Raw genomic sequence first — 22,109 nt, forward strand, 5'->3', positions numbered from 1 at the left:
AAAAGAAAGAAAGAAAGAAAGAAAGAAAGAAAGAAAGAAAGAAAGAAAGAAAGAAAGAAAGAAAGAAAGAAAGGAAGAAAGAAAGAAAAGAAAAGAAAAAACTGTTTCTATCAGCTGCTGCAGAGGTAAGTAACCATAGCCTGTGTTAACCTGTTTTAATTGCACCAATACCTTGGAAATTTTTACATGAAAGTTTATGTACTAGTTATCTTTTATTGAATAAGAAGTTATTACCCAACAAATGTCTCAAGATGTCCTATACATTATCTAATGCCTGTGGGGCAGAAAGCCAGCATCTTTTAAGTGACTTTTTTGCTTGTTTTATCATGATGATGAATCAGTCTCTCCTCAGAAAGCTCCCTTAGGATATGACCCACATCCATGGTGCTTTTTCTTGCTAGCAAAATCCATTTCTTTGCAATAGTGGAACTTTAGTCCCTAGAACTCTGTCAGCTGTTGGCCACTGTGCTCTCGACATATTAAGGTGCCCTCTGCACTTTATATCTTTTAATTGTGTCAACTTGGCAGATGAAAATCTATTTACTATATAGGACATGATACATAAATATGCATGAATAATATTAAGAAGTATTCATGCACTATAGAATGGCTAAGTCCATTTACCTGACAGGTGCATTCGACCACAGTTGACCTGTTATCCATTCCTTTTAAATTTTCAAGACTCCATCATGCCTTCAGAACTATTGTAGCCTTGCAGAGTACATAGATCTTGAACTCATCCTCCCTATTCATTTGTGGTTATGTATCCCCAAATAGCATCTCCTCACTTTTTAACCTACCCATGATTATAGCATCTTTTCACTTTTACCTACCCATGATTAACTCAAACCTGTGCTAGGTCACCATCCTCCTATCTATTCCTATAAGGTCAACATTTTTGTATGTTTGTTTGAGTGAATGGTTGATTGGTTGTTTTCCTTGTCAATCTCATGCATGAGTATGATCATGCAGTATTTGTCTTCCTTTGCCAATTTCCTTTTTCTTAAAGCCAGGTCCCCCAGGCTTAGGTTGGTCACAAATGTCTAATCATAACTAAATAGCCTTCCACTGTATTTATGAATGGATGCTTTGACTTATATAAAAATGGAATCAAAATGAACTAAAGGTTTAAATGTAAGATCTCGAACTTTCAAAGTACTAAAAGAACTCTGTGGGGGCGTGTGGTTGTGTGGGTGGGTAGGTGTAGGGGGGGGTGGCAGTGGTGGAGGGGGTATCTCCAGGAAATTTGTCTGAGTAATAACATCTTTAGGTACGACCTCAAAGGCATTAGTAATGAGAACAAATATAGAACACTGTAATGTTACACCAAACTACAATGCTTTTGTACAACAAAGGCAACAACATTATACAAAGAGAAACTACAGAATATAAGAGAATGTTTGAAAACTAAATATCTGAAGCAAGATTAATGCCTAAAATATGTAAGGAATCCAAACAACTCAATAGAAAAACATATAAACACTTCAAATTATTGTTTCAAATAATTGTAAGTAGCCAACAGATGGTGAGGATATATATCTATCAATACAACAATTGATACAGAAGGTCTCCAAAATATTAAGAATGGCACCCCTTCAACATAGACATGGGCAATGAAACCAGAATGTCAAATGGATGCATCCACACTATGTTTACTGCAGGACCATTCAAAATGGCCAAGACATGGAAGCAACCTAAGGGTTAGCCACCTGGTTCCCCTCTGTCTCTGCAAAGAGGGTTTTCCTGGTATTGAATATATTTCAGGCTTCTTTTTTCCTTTATGTTTTAACCCGTTTAATTTTTAATATTTTCAATACACTTTTATTAAATAATTTCAATGTAAATATATTTTGCTCATATTCTTCCAGTCCCCCAAGTCCTTCCAGATCCTCTCCCTCCAACTACTCACCCGACTTCAAGTTCTTTCTCAAAAACAACAAAAAAACAACACAACAATCTCTTCTAAACCAAGAAAGCAAAATAAAACAATTTCCAAAGAAAAATAAAAAGCAGAACACTAAACTGTAACCAAATTAAAGCGCGCACACACGCACACACACACACACACACACACAAACCTGTGGAGTCAGATATATGTTGATCAACTACTCTTGAACACGCAGCCAGTTCTGTAGGGATTGATAACACCCACTGTCACTCCACTAGAGAAAACTGATTTCCCTCATCACACAGATTCAACTGTTAACTTCTAGCCTAGTAGCTAAGTATTTATCTCTCTATTCATTCATTCATCCATCCATTCATTCATCAAAAAACCAAAATAATATATAAGATAAAGCAACAGAAGAAAAAGAGACCAAGAGAAGGCACAGGATTCTTTTGTGACTTTTCCTAGTAGTCCTGTATATGAAAAGAATGAAATTATTAGGCCAGATACAGTTTAAGCATCCCTGTCTTAAAGTTGACCTTGTCTATGAGCATGTGTAGATTCTGCCTTACCCACACTCAAATAGATGTGATTACTCAAGAGTAAAGGTATTTTGGAATTGCCTTAAAATTTTCCTGATACAATTCACAAAAATTGGAGAAGTATAGGACCTTCCATGGCACAGATAGAGTAATAGGAATAAAATCAACATATAAACAAGAAAAGGTTTGGAATTATATTTGAATTGTTGCCTGAAAATACAAATTCAATGTCTTAAGAGAAACTGAAGCTTTTTTGTATGTAATAATATTTATAAAAAATATATTTCAAATGAAAAGTGCTATGTATTACAAAATGATTTGACATCATCTGTTTTTCCTAAGTTTAATCGATTACTATTTTAAATACTTTATTAGAATTAATAAAACTATGGCCTATCTTAAATTTTTTATTAGAGTTAATAAAAATATGATGTGTGTATAGCCTGACGCAATTACTCAGCAACAAGCTAGTGAACTGTATTGATTTGAAACCTAATAATGATTTTATTACCTGTAATGTTATTTCAAACAATATGTTGAACTGTGTAACTTTAATGTTTTACTCATTTAATTTATATTTTTCAATATCTATAAACCATGGAGAATATCCATTTTATGCCCACAAATCTACTTAAGTCCTTTCATCCCTGCTATAACCTTTCAGGCAGCTGTCACTTCTTGCAGAACGAAATCTAAACTAATTTAGCACTCAAAGCTCCTCATAATCCGACTTTTTCAACATCATCTCTACTGTATCCTCCATTTTAGTTATTTTAGATTATGAAGCATCCCTTCAAAATTCCTTGAAGATATTTCTCCAATAGTATAAACATCAAGTGTACACAATTGTTTTGGTGTATGCCATGAATCTTCAGGGTTATGATTAGTGTCGTGACCTTTAAGTACAGAGACACCCCTTACACAACTGAAGGCAATGTGTTAGCTAAAGTATAAAGTGTGAGTCACAGTGCTCTACATGAGGCAATTATGGACTGAGGATCAGCACGACAAGCATATGCAGAAACAGGCACTGTGTGTCCAAGGGAGTCTGAAAGGTAAGCTATCAATGTAAGGAACAGATTTCTGGAACTTGAATGGATTGATAGACAACAAAACGACAGACAGATTTAAAGCTCATCTCTATATATCTGTCTTTTAGCAAATTTTACAGTGTGCTAAATATCAGTATGAGGCATTAATCTGCAATTTAATGTTGGGGAACTATTACTGGAGTGCCTTAAACATTTAGAAACACATCTTAATTCAAGGACTGTGGATTCCACTTAAATACTTTGTTACCTAAAGCTGAATGATTCTGATAAATCCACCGTAATTTAGGCCCCTTATTTTCTTAGATGAATAGAATAAAAAGTCGCAGCAGCACAGGATCGTAGTGAAGATTAAAGGTAACAAATGTATTGTTTAATATTTACCTAAAACAAGAACTTGATAAGCATAAAGTATCAATATATTATCAATCACATTAACATTCAATATTTTCATATGCTTAGACAAGATATATGATCTCTGAAAATTTTTTGAAGATGCTATTTTTTTTAAATTATGTGCAAATTATGTGTAAGTTAGAGAGTTCCTGTAAATGCAGTGCCCCTGCCAGCCAGGCTGGGCATTTGGACCCCTTGGAGCTGGTGCTAGGGATTCTTTTAAGATGCCCATGGTGGGAGGCTAGAAACTGAATTTGGGATCCTAGGCATGCTCCCTAATGCTGAGCCATCTCTCTAACCTCAACACTGAAGAGCTCTTGGGGAAAAATAGTCACCAGTCTCTTGGCCTTAAAGAATGCTCAAACGCCATTGAAAATAGTTGTGCCTCCCCCCAAAAATAATAATAAAAACATAACTGACAGATGATCTTACAGTCACAGATCTTGATATATGTTATATATGTCATCATCGTTTATTACTTTAACATTTGCATACTCCAATTTTATGGTGGTGGCACTAATAACCAATAAGCAATTTCCACAATCATTAGTGTAATGCATAAACAAAACCTGGCGTACATCCTCAACGGAATATTATTCAAATACAAAAGGAAGAAAACTTTTAAATATTTCATCATACATGAACATTGTATTAAGCAAAATGAGTCAGTTACAAAAAGACAAACCCAGGATTTGGGTGGACAGGGAATGAAAGAACAGGGTATAGACTATATAAAACGTTCTAAAGGACAGGGAATGAAAGAACAAGGTATAGACTATATAAAACGTTCTAAAGGAATGTTTCAAGCTGAATTCAGGACTTGGGTGGACAGGGAATGAAAGAACAGGGTATAGACTATATAAAACGCTCTAAAGGACTGTTTCAAGCTGACACTCAAATCTTAATATACCTAACAGTAATTAACTATACAGCTTAAACTATTAAGACTTTAAATTTCATATATTTTAGTATATGCACAGTTGGGTGGAAGGGCACATGGACAGACATAAGTATAGAGATGGAAAAAAAAAATCCTCTCATATGAATTTAAGAAGGAATGCCTGGTCACACAACTGACTAGGAAACTGTTTTATAATGAACACAAACAAAAACCCCGCATTACCTCGGGGGTAAGAATCTCTATCTTCAAACTGGTTTTAGAGAATTGACCGAATTCTCAAGCAACATACGTATGGTGTGTATGTAGCTGGGGAGAACCTTACAACTTTAGGGGCTATATGAAGTCAGTAGCAGGAACAAGCTTGTCGAGAACCCATTATAGGAGAAAGGAAGTGAATCCACCACGCCACAGACCTTTTGGCTTATGTGAATGCGAGTATTGTGTTGTCATAAATGAGGAAATATGCCAATTCAAGGAGAAATTCCAGTTTGTAGAACCTAGGATGGGGTGGGATAGGAAGAAAAACCTTTAATTTGTTTTATGTATTTTCAGTTAAGATTCTTTGAGATATTTTGGTGGAACAGCTCCGTAGAAGATACAGGACAGATTTTAAGAAAACTCAGACAATGCCCGAGTGTGATCATCTATGATAAGGAGCTCAGCTGCATCTTAGAAACTTGATCTCCTTCCAAGGACAAAGAAGTATATAACTTATGAAACTGGCAAGAATATTTTCCTCATAATAAGATACAAGGGAGATGTGTAAAGTTCTGATGGGGGATCCTGGAAGCATCTATTACTAAGTTGTTATCTGGGTGCAGAGGCCGAGAGAGTTTCTCCAATGAACACAAGCCTCGAAGGACACATCACACAAGCTGTTCCTTATGGAAAGAGTAGAACTTAGGTTTAAGAGCTAGCCAAACCTGAGACATTAGTAGTAGAGAAAACTAGATAGATTTAGACGCGAACAAAGGAAAATATGAGTCAAAACCTTGACAGCATAAATACATATACACTAGATAATAGTATTTGATATGTAACACAAAATAACTCGAACCTAGCAAATGCGATACAAACCAGGACCTAAGTGGTGAGCAAGTCTGGTAAGAGAAAAAATTATGCCTGTCCTTCATAATCAGAGAAAGTTAATAATAACATATTCAATTGAAATTTTCACCTAAAAGAACAATGGAATTCAACCACTTAGCTTCCTTAATTTTTTTCCTCTTAATTTTTGTCTATTGCAATTCTTTCTCTTCTTTTTTTTTTTTTAAAGATTTATTTATTTATTATATGTAAGTACACTGTAGCTGTCTTCGGACACTCCAGAAGAGGGCGTCTACGGATGGTTATGAGCCACCATGTGGTTGCTGGGATTTGAACTCAGGACCTTCAAAAGAGCAGTCGGGTGCTCTTACCCACTGAGCCATCTCACCAGCCCCAATTCTTTCTCTTCTTTTGTAACAAGTATTTATTTTATTATGTGAGTTCATGCTTTTATTTTTTTATTAGATATTTTATTTACATTTTAAATGCTATCCCGAAAGTTCCCTATACCCTCCCCCCGCCCTAGCAATTCTTTCAATCTCATGTATTTGTTACATTTTTGGTAATATTATATATTTTACTTGAAAAGCATAACATTCCAATGCAATATTGAGAAACTATTTGTCTATTTTCGTCTATTCTTATCCAACAATGAATATATCCAAATTGCCTTGGCTATAAGCACTTTGAAAGACAGCATAGCAATTGGTTGATGGTGGTGGTTGTCTAGATGAGACATTTGGTAAGTCTTTTTCTTCCATCTATTCACTGAAATTTCTTAAATCACAAGAATGCATAGGATTTGCAAATTGAAGTCATTGTTTACAATTAAGATAATAGCAAATATCTGAACAATTAACATGCAGCAAGAGAGAGAGAGAGAGAGAGAGAGAGAGAGAGAGAGAGAGAGAGAGAGATGCCCACAGACTTTGTATATTTAAATTCTATGTTTTTATATGGTTTTGAATTCATAACATATGCCTAATTTGTGATTACACCTTGGAGTTCTTTATTTTGTTCATATTTATAACAATTTTGTGCCAAGAATATGCTACTTAAGGCACCAGCTTCTAACATATAGACCAATATATCAGATATAATCAATATTCCTATTTGTTATATAGAGTATATTCTATATTATTAGTTATTATTATGCAAACAAGCAATTAATATCACTGACATTTTACAAATAGGAGACTTTACCTGGCTGCCAGCTTTACTAATAGCACAGCAAAAGATCGAATGATGCTCAAAGATTTATATTCTGCCCACAATGCTCTGCTTCCTGCCCACTGTTTCCATTAGTCATATATTGTCATACAGAGATTTTGAAAAAGGATATAGCCTAAACCATACTAGACTCATCTTGAATCTTCTTACTTAGATAATACAAAATAGAAGTCTTAGAAAACACAATAGCTGTGAGGAAGATAGATACATGATCCTGACGCAGTATTGAAGGCCTTGAAAGTTTTATTGCATAACCCAGTATCTGCTTCCTCACCTTTTCCTGTCTTGTACAGTGTCTACAAAATAAAATCTTGAAGAAATGTATTCAGGCAGCACAGAAGTCTATAGGAGGAAATATGCAAACATTGAGAATTGACCACCCTCCCTTTCATTGTATTTACTATTAAAACAGTGAAGAGCAGATGGAGGTCAGGAGTTACTTTCTCATTGGGGTAGTCTTCACCTACTTAGTCCTTATATTCCATGGGTGTTTATATCTAAGTATCCTACCAGTTGCCTTTCATTCAAGTGACCTACACTGAAGGTTCCCAGTGCCTCTAAGAGTTTAGACAGGCACTGAACAATAAACATACCATAGATGTTCCTCATGGCAATGCCACAAGGACCTTCTAGTGGACATCCTACAAGCAACACTGCCAGCATTATTTATGAGCTCCATTTAACCCTCCAAACAGATGTTGAATATACTATACGCTATGTGTTATCTGTCAGTGGCAACCTGTTCTGTCTAAGAACAGAGGAGCTAAAACACGACCATCATGATGAGTTATGCCTCTTTTATAGGCTCAAAGTACTGAGGACGAAGTTTCTCCTCTCTGATATCTGCAGCAAACTTCAGATCAAGGTTTAGTATATGAGATGTTTCCAAAAGCATGATGTGAGAAGAGGAGGAAGTGGATGCACATTCCTCGTAAGTCATCATTTCTCTCATTTTTTTAGAATAAAGGGTTTATGACCCAGACCATAGTCAGAGAACTAACAAAATGCTGTTTATGATTTTGTCCATGAATATTCATTGTAATCACTTTAGAGTCATCAGTTACTAGTATGCACAGCAAGAACAATATGAACTCTGAGGGTACAGATTGCAGGACTGAATAAATCATCATTTTAAAATCATACCACTAAAGATACTGCATATCCATTTGTGGAAGAAAATGCATTTTAAGCTCCACAGTAAAGTAAATATAGATGACAGTGTATAGTTAGGCAAAATGTACACCTATACTTCCTTGCAATATAGGTCAAAATATTCTATGACTTGGTTATTCAGTTTCTTATGCACTACTTTAAAACTAAAAGGATTTCTAAGATGAGATTACCAAATTTCTCATTAATAGTCTCTTCAATATAATAAGGTTTTCAAAAGTATAAGACAATGCATTAGTCATAATGAAGAAAGAAAGACTGAATAAATTTTCTCATTATGTTTTTAACTTACCATTCATACTATCAAGTGGTATAATGTATTGTATAATGTATTGTGCTATTTCAGACTGTAACTATGTTTCAGTTAATTGTTGTCAGAAAACAAAATGTCATGCAAGACCAAAAGCTTCTAACGAACTATCAAAGCAATAGAGAAAACAGCCACACTCCTACTTATTGAAATTATCTCTGAGTTTGTTACAATCACTGTCTGATATTTGCTGAGTTGTTGCTTTCTTTCTTTCTTTCTTTGTTTCTTTCTTTCTTTCTTTCTTTCTTTCTTTCTTTCTTTCTTTTTTTAGCTTTAAGGCATCCATTCTTTCATTCTTCAGAATTTCTTACACCTTTAATAAAAACAGTGTACTAAGCGTAATTATGTGGAATCAAACAAAATATAAACAGATGGGATTCTAAGCCAAGAGCTTACAAGTACACATTCAGGCCCCATCCCAACCTAAAATGGCTGAGTTGCTGAATGGTGTTGCTTGGTGACCAAATAGTGTCATTTAGGTCGCTGAGTTATCTAAACATCACTGACAGAAAGTCCCTCAGCTTCAGACCTGGCCAGGACAAATATTAAAGAGCTTATTTATCCCTTCCAGTTGTTGGCGATTTTTATTTTAAATCAGTGTTTGCATCCTCGGTTTTAAAGTTGAGGGTCGGGGGCAGGAGTATCCGCAAAGCTGCATCTGTTCTTTGCAGAAAATAAGAGGCAGAAAGAACCTGCTCCTCCATGACATTGGCAGACAGTTTCAGTGCAATTAAGTCTATGTAGTGTGTCTGTTCCGCTCTTGTATACCCTCCCAGTTGCTTTCTGTCTCTCTTTCATTAAATGAAAGTAGTTAATTAGCTCAGGCCAGTCCTCTCCTCTTTCTCTTTCCTTTTTTGCTGTAGTAATGATGTCTAATTATCAGCAGCAGTGGGTTAATGCAACATCAGGAGCAAAGCATATCTCACTGACAGAGAAGCTAGCCAGCATCCCTCAGACCTCAGGAAGCTCAGAATAACTCTCCGTCTAGTTGAAAATATCATTCAAAGGCAGTTCCTCATTTCACCCAATGTATGCAATATATGCTTTTAATGAGAAGAAAACATCTTTATCTTTTTGGTGACTGTATTTGTGCCCTGATGAAGACAAACGAACATGGTTTTTAGGGGGAAATGCATTCAGACATTGGGAAAGAGTATAAGAGGGATATTTTATTTATTTTTATCTGGTTGAAACTGTGATTGGCTGCCTCTCAGAGAAGGTGGAGCCTAGAATTCTGTGTCAGGAGCACAGAAAATTTTTCATAAAGAACAGTAGAAGAGCTCATGAATTAAAATCCTATTCAACATTTCAAAATAGGCTGAATGGAATACCGAGTGCTTTAAATACTACACGGAAATCATTTAACAATATCACCTGGCAGATCACATTGTCTCCCATTAATATATGGAATCTTTACTGAAAAGAGAAGCACGTGCTACATTATTATTCCTCCTGCAGCTGTCACGCTCTATTAGAAGTCTTTGCAGGAATTCTCTGACAGCCCCACGTTTTGTTTTTTTTTTTTCTGTTTTGTTTTGTTTTTGACATGAAAATATGGGTGTCACAGCATGTGAATGCTGGTTTGAATAACTCACACCCACGATTGTCTTGATGCCTCTACAACCTTTATAGAATTTATGCTATTTGTAATTTTAATTGTCTTCAAAGGGACACATAGTCTAACACATATAATGGCTGTAATCAAATCAATACAAACATGAACTATTGAACCAAAACAGAGCATCTAAATTTAACACAAAAAAACCCTGAAAAACTTTCTAGCTAGCAATGATATATAATAATTACATATGACCATAGTTAAACAGTACTTTAAAATAGGTTAACATTTTACTCACTCAGAATTCTAATTCACTTTGCTTAACGAAAAATTATCTTCTAGTTCTTGATATTAGACTCTATTTAAGTGAATCAAAGCAATTCCTTTTTTGCAACACACTTCTGGCTCCTGCAGATGTAAATAAACCACACTCCAACTGATGCCAACCCAGTCTTTCATCCAGCAAGAGGAGCAGACACCTCACCATTGTCTTTAGCAGGGTTCTGGGCTATAGGAGAGAGCCATAGCATCCTTTGTATCTACCTCCTGCAAACCTTTCAAAAACTGCACGTCAAGAAAAAAAAAAAAAAAAGGAAACGAAACTTTCCTCTGTTCCCAGTTCACCTTTGTTTCCATATTTTCCATATAAAATACTCCCCCCCCCCAATCCATCCTTCTAGCAACCATTCCCAGTTAATCGTGGGAGACCCAAAGCTGCTTTCCAAACCTGAGAGAATCCTCCAGACGGAGCTTGGAAGAGCCTTTCATGCATATATCTCCAATATCATGTACCTTAGAGAGAGCATAGCCTTCTCCTCCAGAAACCTTCTTCCTAACATCCTCAGGGGGCTGTGCACTGGGAAACAGTCGCCAGTAAAAGTAAGGGGTGGGGGTTGGGGGAAGAAGCAAAGCTCAACGAATCCCAAAGCGAGACAAAAATACAAAGGGTGCCAGAGAGCTCCTCCACACCTCTCACTCTAGGTGAGTACCCCTTATGAGGTAGCTAGGTGTTATACTTCTGACCTGAGAGCTTACTTGTATCCCCCTGTTCCCTTCTTGCAAAGGAAGCGGGTGCTGAGGCAGCCTCCCAGCCCCACAGGCATCTGCGTTTTAGAACGGGATATACCGGTCTCACGCAGCCAATTCCTCTCTCACTACAGTTTTGTGGGTAGGAGACAAGAACCAACCCAGAAAGAGGAACAAATACACCATTTGATCGCGCCCCAAACCGTCTCTTTGTTGTGCATCGCCTAGCTGAGGAAGCTTCTGTGGTACAAATGAAGAAGGGGAGGGGGGCGGGGATGAGGAATGTCCAGGACCGTTTCTGCCAACCAAACAGTCGCGGCTAGGATCTCAGGGGGTGACCAAGGAAGGCGCGCGGACTTATCCTGTGTCTCCCCGCCAGCGTTCTCGCAGCAAAACTCGATAGTGTCCTGGGGAAAGCCCCGCATCCACCTCAACCGCCACATTCAGGCTTTGTGCCAAAGAGGAGACACGGTAACCTATCCGTCAGCCTCGCCTGTTATCACAGCGTGTGGCTGGGTTTTCAGCCTGGCCTTTATGCGCCCTGCCCTGGTGGAGGTAGGACACGCGCCAGGCTCCCAGCGAAGGACGTGGGACAATGGCCTGGCCGGGGGGGAAAGGCAGGCGCCGCCCGACGCGGTGAAGAACAAGCTCCAGCCACCGTCCCGCAGCGCAGCCCCGAGGCAGGGAGGGCCGCCAGCTTTGCAGGTTCGCTATCGCTTTAAAATAAAGAGCCACAAAGACTTTCTAGAAGGGAAATCACGCCGGCCACTGCGTCTAGGGAGGACTTGGGGAGGGGGTTGTGGAGGGCTGGGGGGGGGGGAGCTAGGAGCCAACAGTGTCTCCAGCATCTCTTTGCCTTCCCCTCTCTCCGCCCTCCCTTCCGGGCTGCTCCAACAGACAAATAATAACAGAGAAACCGGCTCACCGTGGTCTTGACCCGCACGAAGAGCACTTGCTTGGCGCCGCCGCCTCCCCCGCGGACCTCATCCGGCTGGCCCAGCTGGAAACCCTTCGATTTGACCCAGAATTTAAATTTGGCATTGTCGGTGGAGCTTGACTCTGAGCCGTTGAGAAGCTGAACAATCCGCTCATATTTCTTACGGGTCACCGTCTTGGTCTTGCCTGAGTCCCCGTAAGTCCTAAGGCACCAGTCCTGGAACTGGCGGTACATGTCGCGCTCGCTCTCCATGTTCCCTCGCGCTGCCGTGGGCCGGATGCTCCCAGCGCACTTCGCACCTGTTCACCCTGGGCTCATGAAATATGCAGCCCAGACCACGATGCAAGGACGCGAGGTCCCGGCCGAGCCGCGGGAGTCTGCCTCCGGTGGGGTGGGGGGAGGATCAGGGAGAGAGGAGGAGGGTCCGGATGGGCACCAGCAATCAATGCCCCGTGCTACCAGTCTGGCTCGTTCCTAATTGCAAAGGATGTCTCGGACGCTTTTCTAGTGCTCTTGGCGGTCGGTCCCTTTAACACTGTGTGACCAGCACCATCCCAAAAGCGTCTGGCCCAGCGGAGCTGGGTTTCTGAATAATTAAAATCCCATTCCTTAGTTTATTAAAAATCCCAATATTGATTTGAGGTGGTCTCTCGATGCCTCACACCCAGGGCTGTGTCCAGGGCAGGGCAGGTGGAGCGCAAAGCAGTCTCCTGGCGCGCGCCCCAGAAGCTTCCCCAGCTGATGGTCCAGGAGCAAGGGCTGGCCTCTAGCAAAAGCAGCCGTCTGCCGAAGAGCCTCAGTGGGCACACGGGTCCCTGGACTGTCTCTCTCTCTCTCTCTCTCTCTCTCTCTCTCTCTCTCTCTCTCTCTCTCCTGCTTAACCTGGGCCTTCTCTGCGACAGAACTAGAGAGCCAGAAAGTTCTTACCTGTCGTGTTGATAAGCCTATCAGATCCTGTTTTACATAAATTTTAAAGAAGGCATCATAAAAACGACTCAAAATGTCATTTCTTCAGATGTATTAGGTTAAATTCCAGCCACGCAGGTAGGTTGTAAGACTTGGGTTTCAGAAATTCGCCCAGTATTCATAGATACCTGACCATAGCTCTATAGGATAGATGGAGTACCCCAAACAGGGATGCAGTCCGGGGAATGTGGGAACAGGAAGACAGGCCGCTGGCTGGGGCTCTTCGGGATGATGCTGTCCCCAAGATAGGACTCTCTGGGTTCTGCTGAAGTGGGTACAAGACATGGAAATAAGTTTACCGCACAGACACTTGAACCTTTTTGCGTGAAATTAAAATGCAGAAAGCAGTTCTTCCCCCTCCCTAGGCTATAGTTTGCAGTTCACACAGGAGGTTTCAGTTGTCTATTTTCCCCGTGCCACGTCATGGACCCCCCTCCGATGCTCAGAGGAGCCAAATCGGAGTTGTTCCTGATGATTTTCCCAAGCAAAGGAAGTCAGCGATCCCTCCATTAGGATTTCCACCCGTGTGTCGCGGCGGCGCTGGAACCAGGGGAGTTCCAGTCCTGCTCTCTGCAGCCGCTCCTCTTTACTGCACTCCCTGCCGAGGCCAGCGCGGGTCGCATGGATCGGCTCAGCCAGCCGGATGGCCGGACCCTCGCCGCGTTCCTGAGGGGTCCGAGCCCACCCAGGAGGCTCGCTGCGGTCTCCCCGGCGAAAGCCCCAATGGGAACGCGGCTCGGTCCTCTGCCCGCAGCCGGTCCCGGAGCTCTCTGGCTGCTCAGTGGCTCCCGCGCGGCCAGGCTGAGCTTGTGCGTGTGTGTGGTCGAGCGAGGGTGTGCGGGGCGCGGGGGTGCGCTTCTCCTGGAAGGTTTCGGGGCGGCCCCAGCCGGGACTGACAGCCCGGGCGCTGCGCGAGCAGCTCCACACACTGAACCTCTCGCCTCTCCCCTCACCCCCACCCCTCCCACTCCCCTCTCCTCCCACCCCCCACCCCTAGGCCTCTTCCAAGCTCTCTGATTGGCCAATGGGACAAAAGTTTCTGTGGAGACGGCTGGGCGCTGACGTCACGGGCAGAATTGTCCCATTTAGGGATCCCGGGGGCAGTGCGCATGCTGCAGGCTGCAGGTTAGAGGCAGGAGGAGGTAGTAGCGGGCCGGGCGGCAGCCAGGTGGCGGAAAGGAGCTGGAGGCATCCAGGTGGGGGGACGAGTCCAGCAGGGTTTCCATGGAGATTTCCTCTGGGTCTAGCCTAAAAACAGCAGATCAGCTGACACCATTAGCTCAGGACCTAATTACTGCTTATTGGAGCAACAAATGAGGGACAGGGCCAGCTGCAGAGGAAGAGGTTTGCCCCCGCCCCTCTGTCTCCTCCTTTCTCTCCCTCTCCATCGCTCTTGAGTCCCGGGTGAATTCTCATTAACTTACAAGATTCCTACAAGGGCTCTGCTTCTCTTGAGGCCACCTTTACTGCTTTTATTCTTTTTATTTCTCCCTTTGGCATCAAAGGATGGTATAATAAATGGATTGTCCCGAGTGCTTGAATTTTTCCCTGATAAACAGGGGTTCAGTAGAACTCAAACACTGCTGTGGAAGAGAAGTCACAAATAAATCTACTACCTCTGAGAGGATGTTGCTTTCAATTTATTGATTTCTGCTATTTCTCTTTAGATCTTTCACACTTTTAAAATGCTGAGTATCATAAATACACCAGTATACAGAATGAACAAGGGGAGGAATATTTTGAATTAGCCTTCTATGTGTGGTGTTTTTCACAAGAACAGTTCTGAAAGTTTTGTTTGTGGGACCCAAGATAGGGCATGATTCCAAGTTGAGAGATGAAGATTTTGTTGTATATAGTTCATTTGTTCCTAGAAGTTTCTGGAAGGGTATTTGGTACAAGGGTACTCATTTACTCAAGAGTAATCTGGTTCTATGGAGTTGATTTTTGTCATGGATATAAGTTGGCCCATGATTACATGGTTTTTCCATAGGTCTTTATTCTGAAATAAAGACCTATGATCCTTTAGAACCAGAAAGCACTCTTCCTTGAATTTCAAATTTAAATATTGTTTCCTCACCATAACTCTTTTAATAATGACACTAAAGTCCTCCTATACTAAGATATATACTTTATTTTTGTATACAGTACATGTATACATTCCTGCTTCAAAAATTATAAATAAAAGATATAACTTATAGGGTACCCTGATGTTTGACACTTTTCTTAATTATTTTACTTTGTATAATACCAATACAATTTATGTATTTTTGACCCAGCAGAGGGTGACAGCAACTTAGAATTTGAACATATTTTGTTGAGTCATAAAAATCCCACTGTATCTGGTATTGTGTCTACACATTTACATGAATATGTTCTCTGTGTTCAAGGAGAATTTTTATTGCATGACCCTTGAAAAGTCATATTCTCTCATTTTCTGAATAATTCTGACCTGATGGATAAATAACAAGTGCCTAAGAAATGGGTAGTGGTGATGGAAGTAGTTCTCAGACCAGTTCCCAGAGCTCAGAAAGCAGGGGAAAGCACGAATGCTGGTGCTAGCATGAGTTCAGCCTGGAGTGTATGGCGATCCCCACACAGTCAGAGCTACCTACTAGGTCCCTGATGGAAAAGGGATGAAGGAAAAGGGGAGAAAGGGAAAGGGAGAGAGGGAGGGAGGGAGGAAGGGAGGGGAGAAAGAAGCAGTCATGTGCTATCCCAATCTAATGATTTTTGCTGAGTGGTTTGGATGAATTTAGACCTCATTTAGTCGATGTCAGGGATCTACCACATACATATGCATTGTATCTGTAAGTATACCTGACACCCTAGTGTGTGGACATTGGAGCACCTCAACATAAGTAAGGGACAGTGCACAAATATGGCAACAACCCTCATTTGCATTAACTAAATTAGCTATAGAAGTGAAAGGCCCCTCAATAGTAAAGTAGGCTATACAGAATCTATACTTCTTTGGGGAAAGGAAAAAGAAAAACTGTGGAAAGGCTGTTCAGAAAGGTCCAGTCTTCCAAAGCCCAGGTCCTATTGTTGGCAATGGAAACAGGGATGTGACTTGCTGTGGATTTTTTTTACACTATTAGCTGGGAAATTGAGGCAAAAAAACAAAAACAAAAACAAAAACAAAAAAACCTTTGAGCAATCTTTCTCACCTCTGGTGAGATCTCTAAAAAGAAACAAAACAAAACAAAACAAAAAACAAAAAAGAGTTAAACCTTCCTCAGTAACTCAGGACTCACCGTTCCCCTTTTAAGTTCTTCAGGGCTAGGTCTGCTCAGCTCTGCTGTGGAAACTAACTATAGCGAGCCTCTTCTTCATCTATAGGAGTCATTTGAACAAGCTGCTTTGAATTTAACAAATGATGCCCTTCAGAATTGCTCCTTAATACACCTTACCTCACCAAAAGAGTAATTTTACAATTCATATGGCAACACAACCCTCAAGCTGCACCTAACCTAGGCCCAAGTAGGCTGAGGAGGGAAAGTAGATAATGAAAAATATAATGGTTGTATGGAAAATATTTTTTTAATTCATAATGTCCAAATTTTTAGCTGTAACATGCCATAATCAAGATGGTTTTGTCACAGAAGTTAAGTTTCTTTCAGTCCCAGGGTCAATTTATATTCATAGAAAGTCTTGCACTTAAGGTATTAAACAAAAATATTCATGAAACACTAGGCTCATCAGCAAATTATAGCGAAGACAACGATATAGGATCAGAACTCAAAGAGTAATACAGCTTTATTGAATGTATTGTTAGACTTGTATTCAACAAATAAACATGAGCACCAGTTTAGTTGCTTCAGGGTTAAAAAAAAAAATAAGATGGATATGCATGTGTGGTCTTTCACAGAACTTGAATATCTCTAAGGAAAACAGATAGGAAACTGGAAAACTATATTGGATCTTAAGATTAGCAAGAGGGGGAGAAACAATGGCAATACAGGAGATAGCAAGGATGGGCAGGCAAACTTGTCAAGTGCAGTGAGTATCTTCTGAGTGGGTAGTGGCTCACTGAGACATACAATGACACACAGCAACCTTAGACGAGGGATCATAAAGCACACAGATCTGAAAATAAAAGAGTTGTGGACAGGTATCGAAGGCCCTAGCTTAGGCATTCATTGGTTGGGAAAGAGAGAAGCAGAATGTGACACTGAAGTCATCTTTGGCAGCCAATTCTTGCAGGGCAGTGCCTGTTACCCTTGGGAGTTGGATTTTATGACTAGGAAACCAAACAGATGTCTAAAGCATGACGGTCACATGATGTGGGGGTTTGTGAGTCTCTCTGGTTCCTCAAAGGAGTGATTAAATGGGAATGTGCATGAAATCAGGAGGGTCAGAGAGGATCCTTATAGATGATGAAGCCATTCACATGAAATATGATGTTGGATTAACATGCTAACCAGAAGGTAGAGGGAGGGAAGCAGATATTTTTTAAGATATATTTTAAGATATTTTAAGCTGGGCAGTGGTGGCACACACCTTTAATCCCAGCACTTGGGAGGCAGAGGCAGGCAGGTTTCTGAGTTCGAGGCCAGCCTGGACTACAGAGTGAGTTCCAGGACAGCCAGGGCTATACAGAGAAACCCTGTCTGGGGAAAAAAAAAGATATTTTAGATGTAGAGCAAGTCATATAATAACAATAGAAGGAATGTTTATGCCCTCCCTACAATTCATCTGAATCAAATTTAGTTCCAGGTGATAATACTCAAAGATGCTGGCTTTGGGAGAAAATTCAGCCTTGGGAACGCTCTTAATTTGATTTTCCTTGGTTGTGATAAAAACATTGACAAAAAGCAACTTGGGAGAGAAAGGTTTTATTAGGTTTATGTTTCCTAGTCCCAGTGCATCATTGAAGAAAGTGAAGGCAGAAATTCCAGGCAAGAGCTCGATGAAGAGACCTGCTTCCTGGTTTGCTAATGTTCCTTTCTTCATACAACCCAGGACCATGGTTCTAGGGAGGCACATTCCACAGTCGGCTGTGCTCTCCCACATATATCATTAATCAACAAATCTTCCAGAGGTCAATCTGCTGGAGAGGATTCTTCAGTTAAGCACCGCTTGTCACAAGTGACTCTAGTTTGTGTCACGTTGACAGAAGTAAGAACCACGGGGATGGAACTTGGTGTCCTATGGCATCTTTCATATGAAGATTGAACATATAGCTAGATAGCAAATCTGTCAGCATCATGATCTTCAGCTTAACCCCAGAGCCATAAGAAACTAGTCTATTGTTCAGAAGATCCCTGACGTGCAATTTTGATGTAGCAGAGCAGGTGAACTAACAGGCTGGTTTTATGTGCAGACACAGAAAGGGCTTCAGTTGTAAAAGGCTGTCTGATTCCAGTCTTGAGTAGTGAACTAATGGAGGCATTGGCTAACAGAGCGGAGTCTGAAGCAGGAACAGATTGGGAGTTGGAGGCTGAAGGAGGAGCAGAAGCAGGTTGGGGTGGAGAGGCAGGAAGAAAGAATTTAATTTCAGAGGAGTTAAATTTGAAATACCAGGAGAGTTCTTCATGTAGGCATTTGAATTTAGAAGCTTGAACTACAGTGAAAAGTCTGGGCTGGGGAGATATAAATACGGGAAATTTAAAGCCATAGGAATGAATGACATCACCTCTACCCACATCCTCTCTACAAAAGGGAAAGCCTATATCATGCGATATGGATTTGGGGGTACACCAATCAAGCATGACTGAAATAGACAGCCATTCACGGAGTAGCAGAGGTTGGCTTCTCAGGGAAGAACACTGGTAGTGGGGAATGCTGGAGGAGAGAAGTAGTGAGGCCATTTGGATGGATCTTTCACTAGATCCAGACTGTTAATGAGTTCCAAAATTTACATGGTTTTAAGATTATTTAAAACATAAAAAGGAAAGATTTAGAAGCTTTGAGTTAGGCTTCTCCCAGATCAGATTAGGACCTGCAGACGGGCTAAAACTGGAATCTTAAAGATAAGACTGTGAGCAGAGCTGACATGGGAAGGGTTGGGTAGAGACTGCTGAGCTGTGCTGGGAAGAAAATCTGAGTTGTTAGACTAGCCTAGGCATTATCGTGCGTAAACCCATTGCCTTGAAACACAGAGATTGTGAGTATAGTTGCCCATTTAAGTGTTTAAGTCTACTAATAATCTTTCCAAAGAAAGGGACAGGAGAAAGGGAGACCTTTCAACTCACCTGGTGGCTGATGACCATGTACCTTGTTAGCTTCAAAGTCAAACTGCATTAAAGCAGAAAACAAATGTCTTTCTCATATTGACTAGAAAAAAATATGATAATTTGTAAGATTCTGGTTCCATTACTTAATTTCTTCTCTGCTGACTGTTCTCTCAAAGAAATTGTGAAAAGATCTCTTGTTCAATGTTATAGATCTCCTTCACTGAAAAAAAAATGCTAAGCCATATATTGGGGTTCATACCTGTAATCCTAGCCAAGAGGAGGATTACCATGGATTTAAAGCTAGCCTGTGTTTCAGTCTCAAGTAATATTCTGATACTGAAGACTGTCATTAATAAAACTCACAAAACCAGTCTGTTAATTCCTTTCCTCCCTTTCTCCACAGGGCCATAGCCAACCTCTGCTTCTCTCCTCTGTCCTTCTCTCTGCCTCTGCTACTTGACTCCCCTCCCATGCCCTAAATAAACTCTATAATAATAACATATATATATACATATATACATATATATATATATATATATATGCCATGTTTTCAATGTCTGTATTCTATCCCCTATCAAAAAGAGAAATATATATATATATATATATATATATATATATATATATATATATATACAGTTTGGCCTGTGAGTTTATGACACTTATGAAGAGTGAGACTGTAATTCATTATGATGCAGTGGTCAGAATTTGACTCCTATTTGACTATTTAGGTGCACAAACTAGAAAAACAAAGTAGATTTGATTATCTAGTTGATCTGCTGAATTTGTCTATAATCCCTTACCTTCCACATATTTCTGTGAGCAAATTTCTGGTACAGCCAGTCCCTGCATCCAAATATGGATTCACACAGCATTTATCCCCCTGACATTTCATCTTGCTACTTTAACTATGATAAAGCCCAAAGCTAACAGTCTGGCATTCCTGTCCCTGAAACAGAGGAAAAAATTACATTTTTTTCCTTGCCCCAAATATTGCTTTATTTTCCACTAGCCATATGGCTTAATACACACATACACACACACACACACACACACACACACACACACACACACACACACACACACATACACATATATATACTAATCCACATACTCATCTTCAACTCGGTGGACAGTGTTATTGTATAATTTTTAGATTATCCTAAGAATATTTTTCTTTTGGGTTTGGAATAGCATACGTCTGTTCATCACCCATTGCATTTGTTGGGGTTTTCCATTCCCATTCTGATTGTCACTGAATGGAGCATGTCCTGCCTTACTGCCATCCTCCAGCCCTTATGTGTTATTTATAATGCATGATTAATCATCTTAGGACATTTGTCCTAAAACTTGTGGAATAAAAATGACAAGAATGGTACAGAGATTTCTTGGCTAAAACCATAGAATCTAGAAATAGTTTTTACAAGGAAGACATCTGAAATCAGACACTTGAAATCTCTAAAAGATCAGCAACAAAGCTAAGCGGCATAAAATGAACTAAGGGAGTCACTCTGCTATGCCCCTGCGATCTTCTCAGAGAGCTAAAGCGCAGGCTAGCACAGGCAGAGGCACTGGAGACTCCCCTTCCTTTAGTCTTCTTATCTCCCAGTCTTTGAGAAAGCTTTTAATTAACTTTCTTCTTAAAAAACAAAACAAGCAAGCAAATAAACAAAAAGGCAACAGAGGAAACATTTAGACTCCAAAGTTTTTAAGGTCTTGTGGTTTATGTTTAATTTTGAAAATGATGAATAATATTTAAAATGAATAAATTTCTTCTATGAAAAAATATTTCTCAGGTATTTCTGTTTAAATTGTACCCTTCCTCATTCTGCTCACCTGATAGAGGAGAGCTACCACAGGAATGCCTTAGCCTTATCTAACTAAACTGATCATCAGGGAAATCTTAAATACCTTTGAATAGCGTATACAAATCATGTCATGAAGAATAATGTAATAATGAGTCCAATCAGAACAATAAATCTATGAAGTAATCAAAACTGAAGGTAGTTTCCATTAATAAATTTTAATTCAGTATGGCCATTGATATAAACTCCCAAACAGAATAAGATAGACGGTCTGTTCACACTGCAGTGGAGCATGGGCTATGACCAAAGCTTTGTTTTAGAGGATTCTTCTTTTAGAAGAATAAATGCACATGATTTTTTTATATTGGTGATGATCTTTGAAAACTCAAGAATTTGTTGAATGGGGGAGGGGAGAAGATGTCTGAGCAATGACTCAGCAGTTAAGAACATTTTTCAGCTTTTGTAGAAGAAATTGACTCACAGCTCCTATGCACTTGCACAGATGCGTGCACTCTCAAGCCTGTGAAAACACACACACACACATATAGGGATTTGGGAGCATGGAGTATACATATGTATATTCAGGTAAACACTCTTACACATAAAATAAAAATAAATACACCTTTAAAAAAATATGAGTTCTGACTATGTCATTTCATCAGATTGATGAGTCTACCCTAAAATAAATTGAAATGATTTTATGCCTCATCCTTCTAAAATGTTTTGAAATGCTCAGTGTCCATCCTTTTCTAAAACCAAAACAAACAATAAAAAAACATAAAATCTATCATTTCTAAATACCATTCTGTTAGTTTAAAAAAAAAAAAAAACTACAGTGGTAATGTTGGTGAATGCTCTTTGCTGAGGCCAGTCAAGGTAGAGGCATAATATTGATTTATATATTTTAAGAATAAAAATCGATATGGAACGCTCATTTTAGTGCTATGGCTGCCTGACGACTATAAGAAGCCTTTCTGCTAGAAAATAACTTGAGGCTACTCAGTGCGTAGTTTTAATTGTGTATCTGGAATCAAAAGATGTGGGCCAAGAAATACACATATGCGTGCATTCATTCTCTCTCTCTCTCTCTCTCTCTCTCTCTCTCTCTCTC

The 22,109-nt window shown here is 39.9% G+C and overlaps 1 protein-coding gene across 4 annotated transcripts in view; it reads right to left on the reverse strand.

The window, feature by feature from the left end:
* Nol4 (nucleolar protein 4) overlaps window positions 1–13,978 on the reverse strand; it is a 334,364-nt gene extending 320,386 nt beyond the window's left edge. For 3 of the 4 annotated variants that reach the window (XM_021214471.1, XM_021214469.2, XM_029546961.1), the window contains exon 1: window positions 12,043–13,978. In XM_021214471.1, coding sequence (XP_021070130.1) covers window positions 12,043–12,306 — 264 coding nt within the window. In that variant the 5' untranslated portion in view covers window positions 12,307–13,978. Of the gene's footprint in view, window positions 1–10,883; window positions 10,938–12,042 lie in introns of those variants that run through there. The other variant, XM_029546962.1, reaches the window with a different exon arrangement.
* Between the last annotated feature and the right edge of the window lie 8,131 nt (window positions 13,979–22,109).

Source organism: Mus pahari, chromosome 15 (genome assembly GCF_900095145.1).
Source record: "Mus pahari chromosome 15, PAHARI_EIJ_v1.1, whole genome shotgun sequence".
Classification (NCBI taxonomy): domain Eukaryota; kingdom Metazoa; phylum Chordata; class Mammalia; order Rodentia; family Muridae; genus Mus; species Mus pahari.